The 23,521-nt window shown below is 40.5% G+C and overlaps 2 protein-coding genes across 7 annotated transcripts in view; one reads left to right on the top strand and one right to left on the bottom strand.

The window, feature by feature from the left end:
* GLS (glutaminase) overlaps window positions 1-1,627 on the bottom strand; it is an 83,360-nt gene extending 81,733 nt beyond the window's left edge. For 2 of the 3 annotated variants that reach the window (XM_027054519.2, XM_027054525.2), the window contains exon 1: window positions 1,009-1,627. In XM_027054519.2, coding sequence (XP_026910320.1) covers window positions 1,009-1,397 — 389 coding nt within the window. In that variant the 5' untranslated portion in view covers window positions 1,398-1,627. The remainder of the gene's footprint in view (window positions 1-1,008) is intronic. The other variant, XM_027054516.2, reaches the window with a different exon arrangement.
* A 143-nt stretch (window positions 1,628-1,770) lies between these two features.
* The window catches only part of LOC106979711 (serine protease 58-like), a 173,638-nt gene continuing 151,887 nt past the window's right edge, over window positions 1,771-23,521 (top strand). For 2 of the 4 annotated variants that reach the window (XM_053215465.1, XM_053215467.1), the window contains exons 1-3: window positions 1,771-2,114; window positions 5,451-5,561; window positions 11,461-11,529. In XM_053215465.1, the coding sequence (XP_053071440.1) occupies window positions 5,452-5,561; window positions 11,461-11,529 (179 nt within the window). In that variant the 5' untranslated portion in view covers window positions 1,771-2,114; window position 5,451. Of the gene's footprint in view, window positions 2,115-5,450; window positions 5,562-11,460; window positions 11,530-23,521 lie in introns of those variants that run through there. The other 2 variants (XM_053215466.1, XM_053215463.1) reach the window with 2 other exon arrangements.

Here is a 23,521-nt window from a genome sequence, read left to right as displayed (position 1 = left end):
CATACAGGTTATATTTTTACCCATATTCGGAAAACAAAGTTGGGATCCATTTATATTTATACAAAATAACCAAGAAATTGCTTCCCATTTGTTAAGAAAAACCAATTTCGTTTTAAGTCAAAAGTGCTGTGTGGCATAGATGACTTAACATTCTATCAGTATTTAAATCACAAAAACTACATAACTCGGATTTTTCCTAGCGTTTTACCAGCCACATTTCATCTTGGCTATTTTGGTTATTTTAAAAAATTCGCCCATCTCATGGAAGACATTAGACAGACCAAAGCTGGTCCCCAGTGCAAACAGGTAGTCTTGTACTGCGTGCCCCTTCTCGGCCACATGACTCTCTTCCTCCTTAATCTCCTTTCGAAAACATTATTTCCGGTGCCCCAGATGGCTCGACAGCACGCCTGAAAGCCACTCCAGAAATATTAAGAATATTCTGCCACGTTAGGCTTCTAAAGAGATGGTGGCAGAGCGATCGAAGGAGGGCAGGCTTAGAGAGAAAGAAACCTGAGCCTGAAAAATGACGAGTCAGGAAGGCGCAGTGTATGCTAAACACCCGACTCCTAAATGTCACTCGGTGGAGATGTTCGTGTGGCATCACCCACGGAGAGCTGGGCAGGCGGCCAGGAGCTGCAGCCGGGAGCCGGGGAGCAGAGCACGCGGCGCGGGCCAGGCAGCCGCAGCCCCAAAGGACGGGGCCGGGGAGGGGGGGGGGGGGCGGAATGGCCCAGGCCGGCCGCTCCGGCCCCTCCGCGGCTCCTCCCGGGCGGCCCGCGCCAGGGGCGGGGAAGGGAAGTGGGGGCCGAGCGGAGGGGCGCCGACGGGGAAGGCGCGGGCGGGGCCGGACCTAATCACATGGCACAGACTGCGCAGGCCGCCCGGCATCTCTTTCTTTCTCTTTCTCGAACCTCCGCTCCCATCCCGCCCCACCGCAGGCCCCTCCCGGGCCCGATTCCGGGCCCCACGCGGGGGAGGCCTCTTCCGCCTAGCGGAGACACTCACTTTTCGCCCGAGGCCACCAGCTCCTTGCCCTCACTGTTGCCGAACGCATCCGTCTCCCCGGGGCCGTCCTTGGGGCTGGGAGCCGATGGGGCTGCGGGCGGCGACGCCCCAGACTGCTGCTGCTGCGTGCCCCCCTTGCCCAGCTCCTGCAGGATCTCCGAAGGGGAGCTAGACAGTCCCCGCGCGAGGGGCCCCGCCGGCCGGCCGCCCCCGCCCCACCACGGGTAAAGCCGCGCGGCGGCCGCTGCGCCCGCGGCCCCCTGTCCCCCGCCTCGGGGACGCCGGCACAGTGTGACGAGGGGCTGTGCCCGCCTCAGAGCTGCGCAGGAAGCGGCGGGAGGCCGCAGGAGCAGGTCCCGCAGCATCGCCGAGCCTCGCAGTCGCATCATGCCGCCGGGTCTGTCAGCGCCCGCTAGACTAGGGAGGATGCTCGGGGCGTGGGCGGCCGCTCTCCTCTGGGAACGCAGTCTCCGGTGGGACACCGAGAGGGCAGAAGTGGATAGGAGCAGCGACGTGGGTGTGGTTTGGACTCCGGTTCCCGCAGCCTCCGCTGCTGCTCAGGAGGCTGCCCGCCACCGCTTCACCTCACGCCGCCGAGGATTCCGCACTGAGGCTGAAGCGCAGGGGAGGGCCAGAGACATTCCGCGCTCACCCTCTCGGGGGCGGGAGGACGCCCGCGTCCTCCCTCCTTCCCCTGCTACGATTGGCTCAGATTCCCGACCTCTCTCCTGATTGGTGACTGGAGCAGTCAAATTTCTCTCCGCGTAGGGTGCGCGGAGAGCCGGGGTGGAGATTGGCAGGGGGCGGGGAGAGGAACCGAACTGACGTGTGAGGCGTGGGAGCCAGGAGGGGCTCTAGCGTAGCCGCTTCCCTCTCGCTTCGCCAACCGCGAGGCTGCCCTAGTTGGAAACTGGGGAGTCAGGGGTCTCGTCACTTAGGAAGCGGATTGGCTCCTGGACTCTGGGGCCTCGAACTGTCGGGGAGACTGACCGGCAAGAGCCCCTGCAGCCGAGTGGCCGGGAGCCACTCGGATTGGCCGGAGCTGGCGTCTGGCCGAGCCGTCGGAGCTTGGCTGGTCCAAGCTTGCAGCTGGCCCGGGCTATCCGGTGAGGACGTGAGGAGACACCTCTGAGGGCCGCGGTCCAGGAAAGGCAGCCCCAGACGAGCTTCGTCTCTCTCCCAAATGTTACATTTACTTGAAACTTTCCATAGTTGGCCACTCCCCAGATGTGAAGTGTTTTGGAAAAAATGAGCAAAATCCTTTCAGCTATGCGACTTAGCCATTTGGAAGGGGAGATCGGGGGAGGGCGAAGAGCGAGAGAAATTCCGGAATACGACTGCTTTCCTTTTTAAAAATTATTTTTTTAATGTACACTGGTATCTCAAAAATATTTTTGAACAGCAAGGATTCCCTTGACACTAGTTTGCTGGAAAGCATAATTGTAGATACTTTTGTATTTTAAAAGCTGCTTCATCATTTTAAAATAGAAGCATCTGAGTGCTGGTTCTCTAAATCGTTTCAGCCTAGTATCTGTTGTTTATCCTATTTGGTCTGTGGGAAAAGAGCCAAGGATCTGATAAACTCTTGAGTTTTTCTCTGAGCCTACCTATGCACTTCACGACAAAAGGTTTTTAGACTGTTTCTTGAAACAATTAGGTTTAAATGCATAGATCCACAAAAGTTAATGGGGATGATTTTTATGAACCAGGAAGGGTGTGCGTCAGGTGCATTAACTAGGTGCATTAGTAATCTAATGAATCTAAAAATATTGCACTAGATTAATAGGAAATCTGTACCCTACAGGCTATTGTGACCTTTGGCATGTCAGAGTCTTGCTCATGTTTAAATTTTTTCTATCTGCTCTTTAACCGGAAGAACCTGGAAAAGGCTATCATGTGTAAATCGGTTAAGTATCGCCTTAAAAAAAAAAAAGTTCAGACAATTGCAAATTATTTAGAGGGCTTTTATTACTACTTAACATTACCTGTCACTAAAATTTGAAGAGTCAAAGTAATAATATACAGTGTTCAGGAAAAGGAACATCAACTTTTGGAGGAGAGGTAACGAATATCAGCCCTGCCTAACCTTTCCAGTGACTTGTCAATGACATAAACCTGAATAGTGTGACCTCTTAGATATAACTGGTTATCAGTTTTGACTGTTTCCTTTCTCTCCACTTCCAAGCTATTGACATCCAGTTCTTATTTTCCTCCTAGCTTTTCTCTTAGCTTCTCTAATTTTCCTATGAAAATTCTTTGTAAATTTCTTTCATTTTTTAAAGGCTTAAATGCTTTATAGTATACTTAACAAGTATGGAAAGCAAACCTAGTAATATATTATTTTCTAGAGTTTCTGCTTCCATGCATGAGCTAGTAAAAATGGACACGTTAGTCCTAACATTTAGAAGGACTTAGAGTCTGATGCAATTTAACCCTTTCTTTGTGAAAACCATGAAAAAGTTATAGACAGAAAATTAAAAGTACTATAAATAGAATTAAAGTTTGAGTCATTCATACTTTAATTTGATTCCTTTCTTCATCATATATAATATTTTTTAATCTTCAGTTAATGTTTCTTTAATCAAATACAACTGAGCTACCATGAATTGGAGTTAATTACTATTTCCATTAGATTAATTATTTACTTGTTAAATTATATCATCATGGAAAACAAAATCTGTCCCTATAAAAACATTTTATACACATACAACAGTCCACTAAAATAACTACAAATAGATAATCTCCAGATTAATAGGTGGCTGGATTGTCAGAGCTACTCTTAGACTCCTCTTTGCCAGTAGATAAGTGCAGCTATCCCACAAGAGGTTGTAGTCCCATAGCCATTAAGCAGATATGAACCATCCAAAGGAAAAATTGGAATTTATGCATTTTGTTTCTGTTCTAACTAGAAGAACAATCTAACTAGAGTTCCTGTGTTCTTTTGAAGATTAAAAAAGGCTAATGTTTCAAGATCATAATGTAACCTATGTATAAGTTCCAGATTTTGCCTTTCACCAGAACCAAAAGGTTATTATTTGTTGACCTAAAGCTAAGTGGAAAATAATTCTCCTTTGCCTAATAGCTTAAAAGAATTGACTCACTATTTTGTTTGTTTGAATTTTGTTAAGAGAATAGAGTAAGATTCAGGAAACCTCTAAACAGCTTCTGCTACTACTTCCCTTTCTTCTGTTTGTTTCCTGCTTTAACTGGCCAGCTTCCTAGTCTTGCTGATAAACCCTGTCAAACATGACTTACTATTCCAAAGTTGAATTTAGATATGTATTAAAGTTATTATGGATCCCTCATGTATAAAATGGGGATAATATTAGTATCTTATCTCACAGGGTTGTGAGGATTAAATGAATATATATATATATATATATATATATATATATATATAGCACTGAGAACAATGCCAGTAGCATTCTATAAGTGTTAGCTATAAATATTATTATTATTATTCCATAAGTGAATAAATTCTGTTGCACATGATTGTCACATTTGTTATTAAAAAGCCAAACAGAGTTGTTTTAAACCATCTAATTGTAAAATATCATTTAAGAAGAAGCTGGCTCCCCAAAATGAGATCATTTGCTTTATTTTTAGAAAATAAACCAATAATTTCCAAGGTATCTTTGGACTGCTGCAAAGACAGTAAGATTAAGTAAAACTGGATTCAGTGCCCATGGTACCAGCTGTTTACAAATAACTTTTAAAAAGTAATACAGAAGGAAGAATTACTAGATTGAAAAGAAAAGATTGACTGAATGTGCATGTCATATATAATTAAATCTAAAAATCTATTATTTGCCACCTATGTATGTTAAGCCTCTCTTCCTTGTGACATCACACAAAAATGGTGAAATTTTCATGAGACCTGAAGAGACTACTTATATGGTATCATCCTAAATAACAACCATATAAAATTCTTTTTGTGGGCCCCCTGATGGCTGGAACTGGAGTGGGGTGGTAATCAGTTACTTTCCTTCATTCAGAGGAAAATTATATCAGCTTATAAGTTAATATTGGTTACACTTAGATCACAATTTTATGCATGGTTTCTCTAGATATTTACTTATTTTTGAAAGTAATTTTAACTCTTATTTTTTGTAGTGTGATAGAAAATATTAAATTGGACTAAACCCCATGTCAGAGATAAGACAGTCTTGCTTGTATAATTAGGAAAACCTAAAAAAAAAAAAAAAAAGATTTTATAAACATTGCAAAAGTCAATCAAAAGGATACCTTCTTGAGAATGAAAACAACCTCTAGGTAAATTGAATTACTGTTCCCAAATATTTATGTCCGTTCTAATGGGAGGACTTTACCTCCCTACTTTTAACAGCAGGCTTGGCCCTTTGCCTTGATTTGTTCAGTGAAATATTAAAGGAAGTGATGTTTGCTACATAGTTCTGACATCTCTCTTTTCCTTGTATGACAAGAATGGCATGTCCCAAAGATGGGATGCCCCTTTCACCTGGGTCCCAGAATAATGGAACAAACTTGAAGATGACTGTGATTGACAAAGAATATGAAGAGAAAGAATCCTTCCTGTAAGTAATTTCAATTTAGGAATTATTACTATATAATACTTAAGTTAGGTTGACTGGTATATCATCTAACTTCAATGAAGATGACTAGGCCGCCATGAGACTAAATATGGACTACAGAGAGAATTTGAGACCTCTAAAAGATAGGCATTAACCTCCAGAGCAGTTGAAACTGACTATCACTGAGGGGACAGTCAGAATAGCCATTCTTTTTCAGGGACAATCAAAACCAAAGTTCAGGTAGAAAATATTTGAGTGATATTTTAATATGTCATTTATATTTGGATTTAATTAGGGAAAATTAGTGGTTTAAAGTGTGAGCTTCATATCCATTATGCTATATTGGTTTTATGCTATGAAACCTAACGCTGCTTCAGTATCTGAAATTTGTCACATTTTTCTAAGCTCCAAAAAAGAAAAATGAGCCTGGATTTTTATGCTCACCCAATGGTAAAGTCACATTACTAATCCAGAAACCAATTACTGAACTTCACTGAAATTATGGAATTAAATTCAAAATTCAGACATTTTTTAAAACAGTCATCATCCACAGTAATGTATTTTGATGTTCTGGGGCAAAGAGGAATCAGTATTTATCCTCTGTATAGCATGAATTCCTTCAAATCTGTCTATACTTTTTAAGCATCTGACATTTATAGTTAGTATGTGATTCCCTCTGTCCACTTATGTCACAAGAAGCAACGCAACTCCAGAAAAGAAAGTATGATTCATGATTGAGCTGCTTCTCACAGTAACAATACCATGTGGTATGTTCTGAGGCACAGCTTCATTCATATGCACCCCCAAGAGTACAACAAACTGATGTATTTAAAAAAAATCTCTGTAGGGTGCCTGGGTGGCTCAGTCGTTTAAGCATCCGACTCTTGATTTCAGCTCAGGTCATGATCTCACAGTTGGTGAGTTCGAGCCCCACATCAGTACCTGCACTGACAGTGTGGAGCCTGCTTCGGATTCTTTCTCTCCCTCTCTCTCTGCCCCTCTCCCACTCATGCGCACTCTCTCTCTTTCAAAATAAATAAACTTAAAAAAAAGTCTCTGTAGAAACAGCCTAAATGTTTATCAGTAGGAGAATGAATTAAAATAATGTGATATTTGCATATAGCAGAGTACTGTACATTAAAATTAATACAGTATCATGTATTAAAGTGGGTAAGTCTCAAAAATAATTTTGAGAAAAGGCAAGTGTCAGCTGAATATGTGTATTATACCATGATTATAAAATTGTATGACATGCAAAACAATACATTGTTTATAGATTTATGGATACATGGTTTAAGAGTTTCAAATATGCATAAGATTAATAAACATCAAATTCATTGCAGTGGCTGTTATTTTTGGGTGTTTATAATGAGAAATGGGATTGAAGAGATGTATACAGATAACTTCAACTATATCTGTAATGATTGATTTTTTAAAAAATAATTTTTTAAATTTGAAGCAAATATGGTACCTTAGTAGTTGATGCACAGGTGTTTGTTATATTCTTTCTTTTTCTATGTTTGAAATATTTCATAATTAAAGAAAAGCCTTATTATAATGTTGAAAGCTGTTTCTTTTCTCTAACAATTATAAGTGTATAAGATACTACAAATCCAATTTTCACTTTTTTTATAAAGTTTTATTTTGAGAGAGAGCGCACCAGCAGGGGAGGGGCAGAAAGAGGGAGAGAGAGAGAGAGAGAGAGAAATCCAAGTAGGCTCCATTCTGCCAGCACAGAACCAGACGTGGGGCCTGAACTCACAAACCGTGAGATCGTGACATGAGCCAAAATCCAGAGTCAGACACTTAACCTATTGAGCCATCGAGGCACCCCCAATTTTCACTTTTTAATGGTTCCTTTTAAACTTTATTTAATTTTGTTTAACCAATGATGGGTGATACAACTAGGAAGTAATAGAGCTACTTTGTAAATACACTTCAAGAGTGTAACCAACAGGCAGTATCCTTGAAGTGAAGCTTTACAAAGGTAAGAATGACTAATATTTGACTGAAAATCTTATAGAAAAAAATATTTGTTTCTTGGCTATCAAGCATAAATATGAAAGCAATTCTTTCATTGATAAAATATGAATAAGAATACATTCTTACTTCCTTTGAAGGTAAAGAAGCTATTTATCTTTGTAACAATTCTATTGGGGACGGATGTCAAACGCTAAGTTTTATGGTTATGAAAATTATAAGTTAATAAAGTCACTCAATTTGTACAATGGAATTGGCAAAGACACACTCTCCAGCTAGATGTGGCTCTTGCCTTCTATTCTTTTGAACCATTGGACAAATGCCTGTAAGAGACATGTTCATGATTACAAAAATGCCACAAAGCTCTTAAAAATCTTTGGAATTATTTCCCCAATGAAAGGCTCAGTGGGTAACTTGAGTAAAGCAGGCCAGGTTATTACATATTAGGGAATGATGAGGCTCCAGTAAATTAGAATTGGAATGCTCTGTCCAAAGGGGATGTAACTAATGTACTCCAGCCAGCTTTAGATAAGTGGAATGCAGGCACAATTAGCTAGACTTTTGGATTCTTTAAGATAATACAGAAGTATGATTTTTAAAAATAAATAAAATCTTCTGACTTACACAAGTGAGCAGCTCATTCAATTTTTTTTAACACCACACTAGTCAAACAAAACATCTGCAATGATAATTTGGCCTATTGGCTGCCATGTTTCCAACTCTGTCCTGAGCAATCAGATGATGATAGCAGTGTAAGTTTCTTTAAGCTTTATTCCCCAGCACATGTTCTACCCCACATGATTAGTCCTAGCCAGCCATGGAAATTCTATTCCCCTTGAAACTGCTGTAGCTATCTTGCTATGAAAGAGAGGAGCTACCCTTAAGACAAACCCAACACACCTAGGCCAAGAGAGTGGAGAGCTAGAAGGACTCTGGAATCCCCATGATATTCTTGAGCTACTGCTTATATTCATGATCAACCAGTTCTGATGCCTGTCCTCCTTTGTTATATATGGTACATTTCCTTATTATTTAAATCAGTTTGAATCTAGGTTTCTGTTAAGACATCCTGATTGATTCAATATCACACTATAGAAGATTCTTTGTGTCTTTCTCTTTTCCTTGAATTACAATTTATCACATTCCCTTTTTCATTTTTTTAACCCTACTAAATTATGTATCTGTGCTTAACCTATTTGCATATTGTTTGAGGGCCACATATGATAAATAGCCTTGCATGATTTAAAGGCATGGAATTGGAGATACAATGAGCATTAAGAAGCTTACCCCCGTTTGGACTCTGAATCACTTTTATAACTCCAGATTTGCTTCCTTTCTCTTCCAACAAAAAAATATTGAGCCATATTAAGACAACCAGCTTTTTCTGCTGCTAAACTAGACTTCTATACTTGTGCCTGATTGATTAGTGTTTGAACTTTAACTTGATATCCTCCTTACTTGCCAAAATGATCGATTTTCCCTCACTTAACCAACTTTTCTCCTTGGAGTCATGCTTATCCGATTCTTACCATCTTATATGGTAAGATGGTATGTCTTAAACCCCTTTCCCTACCCATCAAAATTCCACTGACCCTACAAGGTCTCCATCTTATGTACATTGGTGCTCTCCAATTTTTTATATAACCACACATTTACCCTCATAACAGTTGTTACCCTCATAACATCCATTTGAGATTGGCAGGTAGGTACAGTCTTAGTCTGCAAATCTTAGTCTGTTCAACATTTCAGTGAATTGCCGTAAAAGTAGCACACATTTCTTGATGCTGTGGCTTTTACCCCTACCATTACCCCCTTACTATTCTCATCTGACTATCTCTTGTCTTTTCTAAAACTTAGCTCAAATGTCATCTCCTTTGGGAAGCCATCGCCGACCTCCCTAGGCAGAGTTAAAGGGTTCTTTCTCTCCAGATCAGGACTTACTTGGTAATATCTTCATTTATTGCATTACTCTAATTATTTATGTGCAGATATCTCCCGACTAGACAGGAGGATGTAGATCTTTTAGCTTTCAAGATCTCCATCATCATTTTAAATAATATCATTTTCAGTAATTCAATTGAGCCTTAATGAATGTAACGGGAGTTTATTAACAAGAAAATAAAGGAAATATATTAGAAAAATGAACATCTCACAATTTTATTTGAATCTTGAGTAAATTCCTTCTCTATTATTTCGCAAAGAAGAAGTATTAAAAATTAAAACTGCAAAGCAGCACTCTCAACAATAGCCAAATTATGGAAAGAGCCTAAATGTCCATCAACTGATGAATGGATAAAGAAATTGTGGTTTATATACACAATGGAGTACTACGTGACAATGAGAAAGAATGAAATATGGCCCTTTGTAGCAACGTGGATGGAACTGGAGAGTGTCATGCTAAGTGAAATAAGCCATACAGAGAAAGACAGTTACCATATGTTTTCACTCTTATGTGGATCCTGAGAAACTTAACAGAAACCCATGGGGTAGGGGAAGGAAAAAAAAAAAAAGAGGTTAGAGTGGAAGAGAGCCAAAGCATAAGAGACTCTTAAAAACTGAGAACAAACTGAGGGTTGATGGGGGGTGGGAGGGAGGGGAGGGTGGGTGATGGGTATTGAGGAGGGCACCTTTTGGGATGAGCACTGGGTGTTGTATGGAAACCAATTTGACAATAAATTTCACATATTGAAAAAAAATTAAAACTGCAAAAGGACTTTATGGGCACCTTTTTTTAGTGACTATCTACTTGCACCAACCACCATGATGGGAACTAAGATTATGTAGATGAGTAAGGAAAACATGGTCTTTTGAGGAGGTAGATGAAACTCAGATAAACATAAATTCCTTATTAAAATATATTAGTCTAGGAGTGCCTAGGTGGCTCAGTCTGTTAAGCATCCAACTCTTGATTTCAGCTCAGGTCATGATCTCATGGTTCATGAGATCAAGCTCCATGTCAGGCTCTGCACTGACATCATGGAGCCTGCTTGGGATTCTTTATTTCTCTCCCTCTGCCCCTCCCCGGATTGCTCTCACATGTGCATGCTCTTAATTAATTAATATTAAAAAAATATATATATATATATATGTATGTCTAGATACTGTAAACATCACATATATGTGTATATTCAATGGATAAAGATGATCTAGAAATGAATTCTATCAGGGAGATTATGGAATATTCTAGAAAAGAAGTGGCATTTACTAGGTAGAAATCCAGGTGTATAAGGCTGACAAAAGCATTCTTTCAAGAACAAAAAAGAATTAAGTTAAATGGTAGGTTTAGGAAATTACAAGTAATCTGAAGTGATATTAGCACTCTCTACTAAATATTTTCAGTGTTCAACTGTTTTGGATCGCACATCTTAAAGTTGGAGTGCTCCCTAAAGTTTGGATGTATCCATGCAACTTGCTGTGGCTGGGGAAATACTATAAGCTCAAAAAGCCAATGCATTATTTTCTACTCTCTCTTTCCCTATGTCACTATAACTGTTCATGCTTAAAATTGGTAGCTTCTCTGTCTACCTTGGTCTCTGAGGTCAGAGAAAGAAACTTTGTCATTTTAAGCTTCTGTGATTTGAGGGCTATTTTTACCACAAGAAAACATTGTCGTAATTGATCCATCTAGTATGAAAGGAAGGTGGGAGAAAGAACATTAGATAATAGAGAAGCCAATCATAATTGGCTGCACATATAAAGGTCAGCCTATAGAATGACCATTTACCCAAAAGTGTGTGCCCAAAATATTTGAATCTGTGAATTCAAATAAGCATATTTTACGCTTTTTCAGTTGAATGCCATTTCTGACTGGCAGTTCATATTTCCACAATTAACTTCCAAAGTTAAGAAATATAATTTGAATCAAGGCAAAAAAAAAAAAAAAAGGATGTCTTCATAATCCATCCCTTATTTAATCTTACAGTTGCGTAGTCACTGACCTATGTGTTCCAGCTGGAGAAAAAGAAAACATCCAGAATCATCTACAGACTTGGTATATATTAGATACACTTGTATTGAGCACCAGATGCTATTATATTTCTACTGAAAGAGGTGTGACACAAATGCTTATAACTTGGGGAGGGACAGGCTTACAGTTTAATTCTAGCAGGGTGTATTGTTTTCACACAGTACCGCCTTCATGGATTTTACCTCCTGGCTAACGTTGTGTGTGTGTATGTGTATATATAGGTAGCTTTTATTAGGTAGCTTTTATTTAGGTAGCTTTTATTATTATTTTTTTTAATTTAAGTCCAAGTTAGTTAACATGTAGTGTAATAATGATTTCAGGAATATAATTTAGTGATTCATCACTTACTTATAACACCCAGTACTCATCTGAACAAGTGCCCTCCTTAATGCCCATCACCCATTAAGCCCACCCCCCACCCAAAACCCCTTCAGCAACACTCAGTTCTGTGTATTTAAGAATCTCTTGTGGTTTGTCTCCCTCTTTGTTTTTATCTTATTTTTGCTTCCCTTCCCCTGTGTTCACCTGTTTTGTTTCTCAAATTCCACATATGAGTGAATTCATTTGATATTTGTTTTTGTCTGACTTATTTCCCTTAGCATAATACACTGTAGTTCCATCCATGTTGTTGCAAATGGCAAGATTTCATTCTTTTTGATTGCCAAATAATATTCCATTGTATATATCTACCACCTCTTCTTTATCCATTCATCAGTTGATGGACATTTGGGCTCTTTCCATCATTGCTTACATTTTAATAGAGGTTTCTAGAAATAATATCGTAACTCAAGAGAGTGAAATAATATCGTAATTCAAGACAGTGACTGATAAAGTGATAACATCTCATGATAGGCAAAGACAGGGACACATTTATGTTGTAATTAGCACATGAGCTTTGCTAACATCATACCTGAGAGAAGAAACTAAGAGGAAAGTGTATACTATATAGGTAAGTTTATGTAGGCAAAGGAGGAAATGAGATGGGAAAAGGTCTAGACATAAAGCATTATCTTATGTTGTAAGTGTGGAAGGCCAAGGGCCCATGTATAGGTTGGGATACGTATCTTAAGATACCAGCAAGACTGCGGGTGCCTGGGTGTCTCAGTCAGTCAAGCATCTGACTTTGGTTCAGGTCTTTGTGAGTTCAAGCCCCACTTCAGGTAGGCTCATGACCTGTTTCAGGTGAGCACAAGCCCCACCTCGGATGAGCCTCACTTCTCTCTCTCTTTCTCTCTCTCTCTCTCTCTCTCTCTCTGCCCCTCACTCACTTGCACCCTCTCTCGCTCTCTCTCAAAAAAAAAAAAAAAAAAAAAAAGATATCAGCAAGGCCGGGAGGAATACCAAAGAAAGAAGAGAGAAGTGAGGATGGGGAACAAAGGTGGACATTCTGGAGATAAACTTAGTCTCCATCATAATTGCAGTTTGCTCTCAATAATTTATGACATGGGTCAAGGGAAGTGACTTCAGTGTGTATATTTGCTAGTATCTGCCCAAATGTTGGGAGGAAAATCCAGTCCTTGTACAGTAAGAGATCCAGTAAATAAATGTTAAGTCCAATTCTGAGGACTGAATTTATGTTTATATATTAAAAAGTTTAATAATATATGTATATCTCTAAAGGCTTTCTGAACTGAGACTGAGGAGACTGGAATAGCTCCAGCTTGCCCATTACCCTGCTGATTGGCCTGGATAAATCCCTTGACCTGTCACTGCCTCAGTTCCTTCGTCTATTAAATGGAAGCTTGGCCTAAGTGACCTCAAGGGTGCCATGTGGATCTGAACTGTGATTCTGAGCATGTGATTCTGGTTACACGCAGTTGTGACTTTTATCTAGAGATTATTAGACACTTACTGATGGGTCTTATGTCTATTTGTTTCCAACAGGTACCGTAATAATTGCAGGTGACACATTATAAATATCAAACAAGGTTAAACAATGTTTTAAGTTTAGTGACTAGACAAAAGCTATAAACAGCCTAGCACATGGCAGTTTTGTAAGAGCAAAAGGGCACACATACTTTTAGGTTAATAAGCAAAGATACTGTTAAGGGGTGGTATGAGAGGGCACAAAGGGATACCCAGCTAGGAACTTCAGGACCTGGGTGAGAAGTTGTCCCAGATGTGGAACAGTGTCTCTGTAACGTGCTTGGTACAACTTCAGTCTTGGTGGGGTTTCCCCCAGTGGTAAGCATCATCAGAATGTAAAGGCAACCATGTTCAAGGGTAAGTCATGCATTGTGCAGGCAGCTGGCACTCACACTGATGGCAGGGGCCTCTGTAGTCACTTAGCATGCATGTACTCACTGTTAGTAGAAGCAGCTGTTGGCTCTGAAGGGCCCTGGCAGTCAGACTCCTCCAGTAGTCTCCAGGACAGTATTTAGGTACAAGCCTTAGTGTGTGCTTTCAGAGAATCATTAGCAAAAAGAGATAACCACAAATAAATAAAAAGCAGGTGGACTGGTACAAATGGTGTTGCAGAGTAGGGGTTTTTTTTTTTCTTTTTGTACTTTTTAAGATGATGGGATATCTAGGCTCCCCTTAGCTCTAAATAATAAAACTCTTTCGCTCCTAGCAACCATTCCTGGAAAACAACCTGACAAAAAGGTCCAAACAGTGAAAAGAGGTCTTTTGCACATTTAACAATGATAAGAAAGGTTTTTAAGAGCAAAATCCTATAATAGCTTTAATCATACATGGCTGTATCTACTATCTCTTGGATGAGCAGCTGGGGTCAGGAACTTCCTTGCTGCAAAAACACATATAAACCCTTTTGGGATCACTGCATTCTGGATATGACCATCACCTACTGACAGAATTTTATGACAAAACAATCATTGAGATTTTATTGGTATGTCCCATGCATTAACTGCACAATAATAAAACAAATTGTATACATTTTTTTTCTTCTCCTAGTGTTATGCTGGGCAGTTTATATAACCTCAGAGGGCATCAGTTCCCCCATTTTGGGGGGCTATTGTGAGAATTAAACAAGGAATACATATGTATTGCTCAGGGACAGGACCATTGCAATTAGCTTCTGTCCCTTGCAATTCATTTCTATCAAGAAGCTCAAGTGATCTTAAACTGTAAAATCAGATCATGTTACTCTCCAGCTTAAAACCTTTAATGGCTCCCCATTACACTTAGGATAAAATTAACAATTTGTAACCTGCCCAGTAAGGCTCCTCGGCTCTACCTGAATTGTGGCTTCATCTTCAGCCAGTCTCTCATTGAGGTTTATGCTTTGGCCACAATTGCCTTCTTTTGGGTCTTCAAACAGGCCTGACCTATCTCATGTCTCCTGCATAGTAGTAGCACAAAGGAGATTTGGGGTGCAGTATCTCTTATAATATATATCAAGCCCATCTTTCCTTTGATATCCACAATTGATATTTTATAAATCTTATGTAAAATGCTATGTGAAAATAGCTTCTAGCCCATCATTCGAATTGCTGCCTCTAAGGCCCTTCTATATTGTGATTTGGAAACTGTCACTGCTTCTGCACATGCTGTTCCCTCTGCCTGAAACCCTCACCTTTTCTCTTTATTACTGATGAAATCTTACTCTTCAGGTCTCAGCTTAAATGTCACCTCCTCACATATGTTTCCTTGCTAAGAACTCTCATGGCACCCTGTTCTTTTCTTTCAAGCAAATGAAAATGTATGACTGTTTCTCCCCTACCAGACTATAGGTTTCTAAGGGCAGAATAGTGTGGGTACTTCTCTCATGGCCAGAGTCTGGCATGGAGAAAGCATACAGGAAATACTTGCTGCTGGAGTTCAAGATTTACTAACCAATAAAGTCGACCAGAAGATATAGTGAAAGACCCACCCCCACCCCCACTACCGCCCATGGACAACTGGATAACATTACTCTAGCCAACTGATGTCAGATTTTGGGGGTCTTCCTTGTGCCACATGCAGGAACCAAGAAAAAGAAAATGCCTCCATCAAGGACCTGGCCTCTTCCTACTTCCTCTTTAATTCACTTCCTTTCTTTCACCCTGTTCACTGATTTCAACATTCACAAATGTTCTGGAGCAAAATTAAACTTTATGTAGAAAGAGGGATTTGAGAAAAAGGAAGTGCAGGGGCCACTAACTATGAAAGAAGAGATAAACCACAAGTACTGCCTCCAGGCACTTCTCCTGAGCTCTCAGCAGAAATGTGCCTACCAGGTACATCGTTGAACCTTGTTTCTAGTGTGTGTCACATTGCCTTTGGATCATTTACCAATGGGCTTAGCCACTTACTTTGGTTTCCTGAGTTGTGCTTCTGCATAGGTCTCTGAAAGGAAGTACTAATACCCTTTGCTGTTTGGATTCTAGATTTAGACCCAGTTGCCTTTTAGTCATAACAACACACTTTGTAGCCCACAGCCTCTTCTGATAACTTAGAAAGTTTTTACCAGGAAGCCCTGTCCTCCTTCCTGTCCTTCCATGACAATTTATGAAATGTCCCTAAGTGCCAAGCACTGTGCTAGGTATCATCCCTTCTGCGTTATCTGGCCTTTGTAGTCTGTCTAGATTGTCTGTCTAGATTGTCTGATCTAGAAGTTTCTTGTCTGCTTTGAGTCTTCCTTCCTATCTGGCTTTGATTTTTCTTCAAGATTCCTCTCTCTATCCTGGTTTTACATCATCCCTTACATTATCCCTGTTTGGAAACCCCTAATGTGGAAGGCAGCTCATAGGGAATTTCTTGAAGAGATTCCAGGTTGGTGTTTAAATGTATATTACCATTTAATAGCCAGGCCTGGGGCTGCCTCTGAGTGAGAACCGGAGGCCCTCCCTCTAGTGTATGAGAACACAGTGGCATTTGCTTTGTCAGGGCCCTCTGTCTTCAAATTTACATAGAATTTCTATTCTTTCATTAGCTGAGGTTGCCACAAGGTCAGGTCTTTTTCTCCAGGATTTTATGGTGTGTCTTGCATACTGAATAAAATCAACAGAGTAAGAACAGTCATGGTGCCAACTGTCTATTTTTACGGTGTCTTCCTCATTTCCATTATTTTCTCCCCTCACTCCAACTTTCTATGGTAGTTTCCCCCTCCACATTAAAAACAGCTTTCTGGAAACAATCATTGAAATCCTTTATATGTAATAGAGTGAATTTAAGAAATCATCTTCCAGGTATATATCTTTAAGTTTTATCTTTACAGAGTATGAGGTTTTGGCAGTCCTCCTTGGCACCAAAACCCCTTCTAAAGAATTTCATACAAAAGTGCCCTTGTCTCTTCTAAAGTCATATCACAGAAGGTCTGTCTGCCCCACCCGTAAGTGAGCCCTGCTGTGTCCTGATGTTCCAGACCATCCCCTTCAGGATGTAAGGTTTACCTCAATTCTCTGGGCATTTTCCTCTTCTGCTCCTATTCACAGAAACTACCCCCCACTTCAGTCCTAATCTTGTAAAACAAGCAAACTGTGCCCAGAAGGTATGAACAGGGAGGGACCATAGACTGTGGACTGTGGTTTTATTTATTTACTAAAGAATAAGCCCAGGAAGTTCCCAAAGCGTCTACACACATATTTTCTACATTTTAGCATAACCCTTCATTTTGCAGGAGCTTCAGTAGGGAGAAAAAGATGCCAAGAAATCTCTCCAAACTGAGCTTAAATTCCATGGATTCAGATGTATTATATATAATCCAAAAAATGCAGAATCATAGAATCAGAGAGATAGGAAGGGAGGGATTTGAGAAATCTGGCCTACTCCCCCATCTGTTTGTTAATCCCCTCTATAACATTCCTCAAAACTGGCCATCCAGCCACAATTTTAAGAAAAATTTTTTTAAAGAAATGACCCCAATTCTAAAACCCGGAGAATGCTCTGTAGACAGCCTGCATCAGAATCACCAGGATGTTGCTAAAGGGTCCTCAGCTCTACCCTAGATGAACAGAGTCCTAGGGTCTGACGGTGTATTCCAGCAATCTGCACCCTTAGGTATTTCTTATGCAGACTAGAGTCTGGGACCCTGCATTCTGACAGATCTGCCAAGGCAGATTTACCAGGGCCAGAGAGGTCTTTTTGTGGCTTGAGTGGAACAGTCTATGCCTACAGGCATTTTCACAGGAATGTGGTAAAACAGCTGCTACAAATCTACCCCCAACATTCCCCCCCCCCCATCACACTTAAAGAAGCCAAAAGCATTATGAATGTGGCAGACGCGCATAGTTTTCTACTTTCTGATGAAGATGAAGAAAAGGAGCTAGCCATTCCATGGACCAGGGAGAGGGAGGCAGAACAGAAAATTAATACTACATCTAGTACTGGTGAAATATGTTCCAGGCCCTATGGCAGCATGTCTAGGCAACCACACTAAGGGAAAATGTTTGAATATTAATGACAATCAGAGAAACTGATTTATTAGGACACATAAGTAACTGCTTCTAGGCTGTGTGGAGCATATCATGCTCAGTTTGTTCAAAAGAATAAAAACATAGAGGTGGAAAGGTAGATTATAAGACTCAATTTGAAAAGGAAAACAGTGAAAAGGAATGTAGGCACAATTCAAGCTCCAATAAAAGGAGCCTTAGTAATTTAACCATTTCAACCCAAACAGCATATTTTTAGAATGAGGAGCTCTGCACAAGTCTCCCTTTGGAGGAGGCTTATGTTGAACATTCCATAAAACCACAGAGGCTCAGAGCTCAGTACACAAGAGTCGGCTGTGTTGAAAATGCGAGAGCCAGAAATGACACATACCTAGCAGATGACCAAAAACTGACCAAAAACTAGCTGAGGGAGAACAGAGAAACCCATTCTTCTTTCTTCCAGAGAGGAAAAAGTATCAAACTACACCTCTTTTAACCTCCTCCTCCCTCCCTCCCTCCCCCCCTCCCCCCCCCCCCCCCCCCAAGAGAAAGATCACTGGACTGGGGATTGAAAAACCTAAATCCTGACCCTGGCTCTGCCATTACCTGGATGATTTTAACCACCAAACTTAATATTCCTGACTCTCGATTATTCACCTATATGTAATAGGGTCTCTTGGCTGAGACTGAAATTTAAAATTTGTGAACTTTTTTGTGTGTTTTTGGGTCTCTACAAGTAAATATTCATTCATATTTAATGTAAACTGTTTTTTCCTTTTCGGGGGGAAAAAACCCTGAGTGGTTTTTTTTAATGACACAAATATAAGGCATTAAGCATTCCGGTTTGGTAAGGGAAATGGCCAATTGTGTAGCTTTGGTCTAGATTTCTATCTCCAGGCTCCCTGTGTGAGTGCGTGTATGTATATGTGTGTTTACTTGTATGTCAGTAGTAGGGAAAGAAAACATTTTGCTTGGAAGTCTATAAACAGGATAGGAAACACACAGAAAACTGCTGCTTTTTCTTCCTGTTGAGATAAGTTTTTGCTTAAAGGTGATAAAGATGGGAAGAAATTCTGTGAGAGACAAGAGGTGCTAATTCTACAGTGAAAGACAGGAGGTCTTGGAGGCCAATGGAATGCGGAGGGGGGCTTCCTCCCACCTCTCATGGCTTTGCTGGGTAAAGACAGAATTAGGGGTGAGTGGGTCATGGGTCACGGACTGCTTAACAGTCCTTAGCAGAGGTGGCAGCAGGTTTCTTTAGGAAGCTTTAGTTGCTGTGGACGTTGGCAAGAGGTAACCCGAGTAGAAGAACGGCTTGATTTGTCTCTACATGTGAGGTGCCCCTTTGGTGACTCTCAGAAGTAACAGGGAGAAGCTTTCCAAGTTGCTGGGGGTGGTGTGAGCTGTCAGAACTGCACTGGGGCGTTTGAGGTAAGTGTGGTATAGGCACAGCAAAACTGTTCATTATACAATGGTGGGCTCACTGTGCAGAGCTCCCTGAAGGCAAATTGGACCTGGGGACAGAACTGTTCGACATCCAGATGTGATAGTTTTGCTCATGTTCCATGACTTGCTTGCCTCTGGGAATTGGAGAGCCAACATATAAATCCTATTATTCTATCATTGTGTGATTAGCAACATCTCTAAATTCAAGTAATTACTCCTCTCTCCTTAAATTTTACTAGCTGCTGCCTTATAACTTTCTCTGTTTCAGCCCTTTTAATAGTGAATGGAATGACCTGTTTACATGACCCTCTTCCTCACCAGAGGGCAGAGGCTTATCTTATGAAATCTATCTCCTACCACACAACAGGCTGCCTACTCACAACAGGCACTCAATAAATAGACCCAAGCCTTGGAGACCTGGATTTGCATTTTGGTGCCACGTAATCCCAAGCCAATCACTGACCTAAGATTCAGCTTCTTTATCTGAAAATGTTGGCAATAATGCCTGTGCCATGAAATTGGTTTAATAATTAAATGAAATAGTGGTATCATTGCCAGGTACACAGTAAACGCATAGAGATGAGAGTTGTTATTAGCCGTCAGAAGTTGTTGTATTGAAAGTGGTTCAGGGAGAGAATCATCAAGGGCTGTGCCTGTTACACTAGAAAAAAATGAGTAAATGTTTTTCAACTCCTCTGCTCTTATGAGGGCCTTCTGTGTGCTAGGAACTGTGCCCAGTCACTAGAGATGGAGTGGGATTAACATGGCCCCTGCATTCCTGGAACTCAGAGCAGAGTGACCATTTTCCTAAGTAGGCATCTGACCAACACATAGACCATTAGTGAAGAAATACAATTGGCTTTCTTATCAACATAACCAATAGTTTAACCACCCATATAGCACCACATCAGCATCATTTTGTACCAAATGTACAAATATTTATAATAGAAACCCATCTCTGGGCACCTGGGTGGCTTAGTCGGTAAGGTGTCTGACTCTCGGTTTTGGCTCAGGTTGTGATCTCATGGTTTCATGGGTTTGAGCCCTGCATTGGGCTCTGTGCTGACAGTGTGAAGCCTGCTTGGGATTCTCTCTCTCTCTCTCTCTCTCTCCCTTTCTCTCTGACCCTCTCCCACTCATGCTGTCTCTGCGTCTCTCAAAGTAAATAAATAAACCTAAAAAAAAATTTTATTTAAAAAAATTTTTTTAATGTATCTTTATTTTCAAGAGAGAGACAGAGAGACAGAGAGCAAGCAGGGAAGGGGCAGAGAGAGAGAGACACAGAATCCAAAGCCGGCTCCAGGCTCTGAGCCTTCAGCACAGGGCCTGACACAGGGCTTGAAACCCACAAACCGTGAGATCATGACCTGAGCCGATGTCAGACACATAACGACTGAGCCACCCAGGCACCCCTAATTTTTTTTTTAAACAGAAGCCCATCTTAACCTTTACTTTGGGGATAACCATTAGCATTGCAAGAACACATTCATATTTTCAAAAGTCACGTTCCCTACCTGCCATCCTCTTAAAGTTACCACAGACTTTTAAACAAATTATTTCAAAATTTATTTCCCACATAATTTTCTTTTATTTATTTTTTTTAATTTTTTTTTTAATTTTTTTTTCCAACGTTTATTTATTTTGGGGACAGAGAGAGACAGAGCATGAACAGGGGAGGGGCAGAGAGAGAGGGAGACACAGAATCGGAAACAGGCTCCAGGCTCTGAGCCATCAGCCCAGAGCCCGATGCGGGGCTCGAACTCATGGACCGCGAGATCGTGACCTGGCTGAAGTCAGACGTTTAACCGACTGCGCCACCCAGGCGCCCCTTATTTATTTTTAAAAATGTATTTATTTTGAGAGAGAGAGAAGAGAGAGCACAAGCGGGGTAGGGGCAGAGAGAGAGAGAGAAAGGGAGAGAGAGACAGAATCCCAAGCAAGCTTAATACTGCCTGCTCGGAGCTCAACGTGGGCCTCAAACTCATGAACCACAAGATCATGACCTGAGCCAAAACCAAGAGTCGGATGCTTAACCAACTGAGCCACCCAGACACCCCCACATAATTTTATTTTAAATAAATTGTTTTAAAATTTATTTTAACATAATTTTGTCAGTCATGTTCTTTGAGCATTATTTAATACAACAGCACTATTATCATTCATGAGCCCTTTATACATATATCTTATCTAAAAGAAAACAAAAGGACTTTACTCCCCCAATGAAACTCTTTATGGTCCCTGAAACTTTGATCTACTCACCATAAACTAGAAATGCATTTTGCTTTGATGTTACATAGTTCTTATTTTTACCTTTATCTTTAAGCCATTTAATCATAAGACTATGAAAAATTAATAAAATTAATACAAATTGACTTACTGAAAATTGTGTCAAGTGAACAATTTTTAAAAAATCAATGTTTTAGTGTGTTACCACAGCATTTGAGACATGGGACTTCTGTCCCCATTTTTCCTTATGTACTGATTCTTTAAAAAATGATCTTTGAGGGGCACCTGAGTGGCTCAGTCAGTTAAGCATCTGACCTTGGCTCAAGTCATGATCTCGTGGTCAATGAGTTCAAGTCTAGTGTCAGGCTCTGTGCTGACAGCTCAGAGCCTGGGGCCTGCTTCAGATTCTGTGTTTCCCTCTCTCTCTGCCCCTTCCTCACTTGCACTCTGTCTGTCTCTCTCTCTCTCTCTCAAAAATAAATGAACATTAAAAAAAAATTTTTAATGATCTTTTGAATGAGACCAAATGTGACTCCAAATATAGTAATATGAAATTCTGAAGTTATGTTACTCCCAAAAGGAATAGTTTCTTTCAGGGATACTGTCACAATATTAGAAAGATCAATGTCAAACCACCAAATGATTCCTTATTAAGCTGCCATCTGAAGAAAGCCTTTACTTTTAGAAGAATTTCCCATCCTTTTAGTCTGAATACCTGATTTAGGGTAAAATAGTTGACTGGAAAAATGTTGAGGGGAAAGTTTATGTCTGCCTTTTCCCCAGTCGTACACAGTATTCCTGAACAGAGACATGGTCACTAGAGGTTGACCACTACTCGCCTCCTTTGAGGATGTGGCTAATGGGGTATGTTGTGCTTCCTACAGAGAAGGTTCTAACTGGCTCTAAAAGGGTTGCCTAATAATCATCACCACACGTTTGGAAATGTGGGGGTGGTATATTGGTTGTCATAGTGACTGGGCAGGTGGGGTAGCAGGGGAGATGCTACTGGAGTCTAGTGGGTTGGGACCAGGGATGCTAAAATTCCCTGCCATGTACAATACTATCCTGTAATACAAAGAATTGTCCTGCCCAGAATGCTGCTTGCACCCTTATTTTGAAAAATACATTTTCTTCCAATAAGAATTGTGGAAAACTGGGCTGGGCTTGTTGAAACAGAGGATCCTACAAGGTGGAGAAGAAACCACCTGCCCCCTCATGGATTTTAGTAAGCATGTAATTAAGAACTCTTCCAGGCAATCCAAAGACTTAGCCCATTTTTTTTTCCTCTTCCACCCTCAGGACAGGGAAGCAATGTTGGCAGCCCCTCAAAAGGTTAATTTAAGGGACACTAAAAGATCCATCACTCATGTAGAAATCCCTACCAGTAGAATCACTTTAATGCATTAAGGTATGTCTCTAAAAAGAGAGTAAAACATAAATATGTTACTCAAAGGGATAAAACTAGAACATACCTTAGCATGATTAGTTTATCAGATTAGTTAGCGGTCACTGTGGCAATTAATCCCTAAGAAAATAGATTATAAGCAAGTAATTTTGATATGGGCATAATAAAAGAAGGAATTGGAAAGGGAAGAATTTCCAGAGGTGAGCTACAGGCAACTCTAAGAGACCAGGAGAGCTAACAGGTGCCTCAAAGAGAGATCCAAACAGGAGAAGACACCTACCGATCTTGCCCATATTCTACCCACATTGCCGCTGCTATCAGCTTTCTGAAAAGAAATATTTCAATGCCAAAATAACCTTATCCCTTTGAAGGCAGAAACAGTATATTTTCTGTTATCTGCTTAATTCCACGATGCGTTGTACAGTGAACACTTAATACATTTTGACACTAAAGGAATCAAAAATATTATGTCTTAGATTGACTTGCCAAACAGCTATTAGATTCTAGGTTCAATAAAATACACGGCCACACAACGCTTTGTTTTGTGTTTTAGTTTCACAGTACAGTTTTTGTGAACATGAAGGTGCAAGCTGTTTTCTTTAAGTGTGAGGAGTGCTTCCAGGTATTT

The sequence above is a fragment of the Acinonyx jubatus genome, chromosome C1 (genome assembly GCF_027475565.1).
Source record: "Acinonyx jubatus isolate Ajub_Pintada_27869175 chromosome C1, VMU_Ajub_asm_v1.0, whole genome shotgun sequence".
Taxonomy (NCBI): domain Eukaryota; kingdom Metazoa; phylum Chordata; class Mammalia; order Carnivora; family Felidae; genus Acinonyx; species Acinonyx jubatus.
Note: the sequence above shows the minus strand (reverse complement) of the source record. Positions and strands in the feature narration are given on the sequence as shown.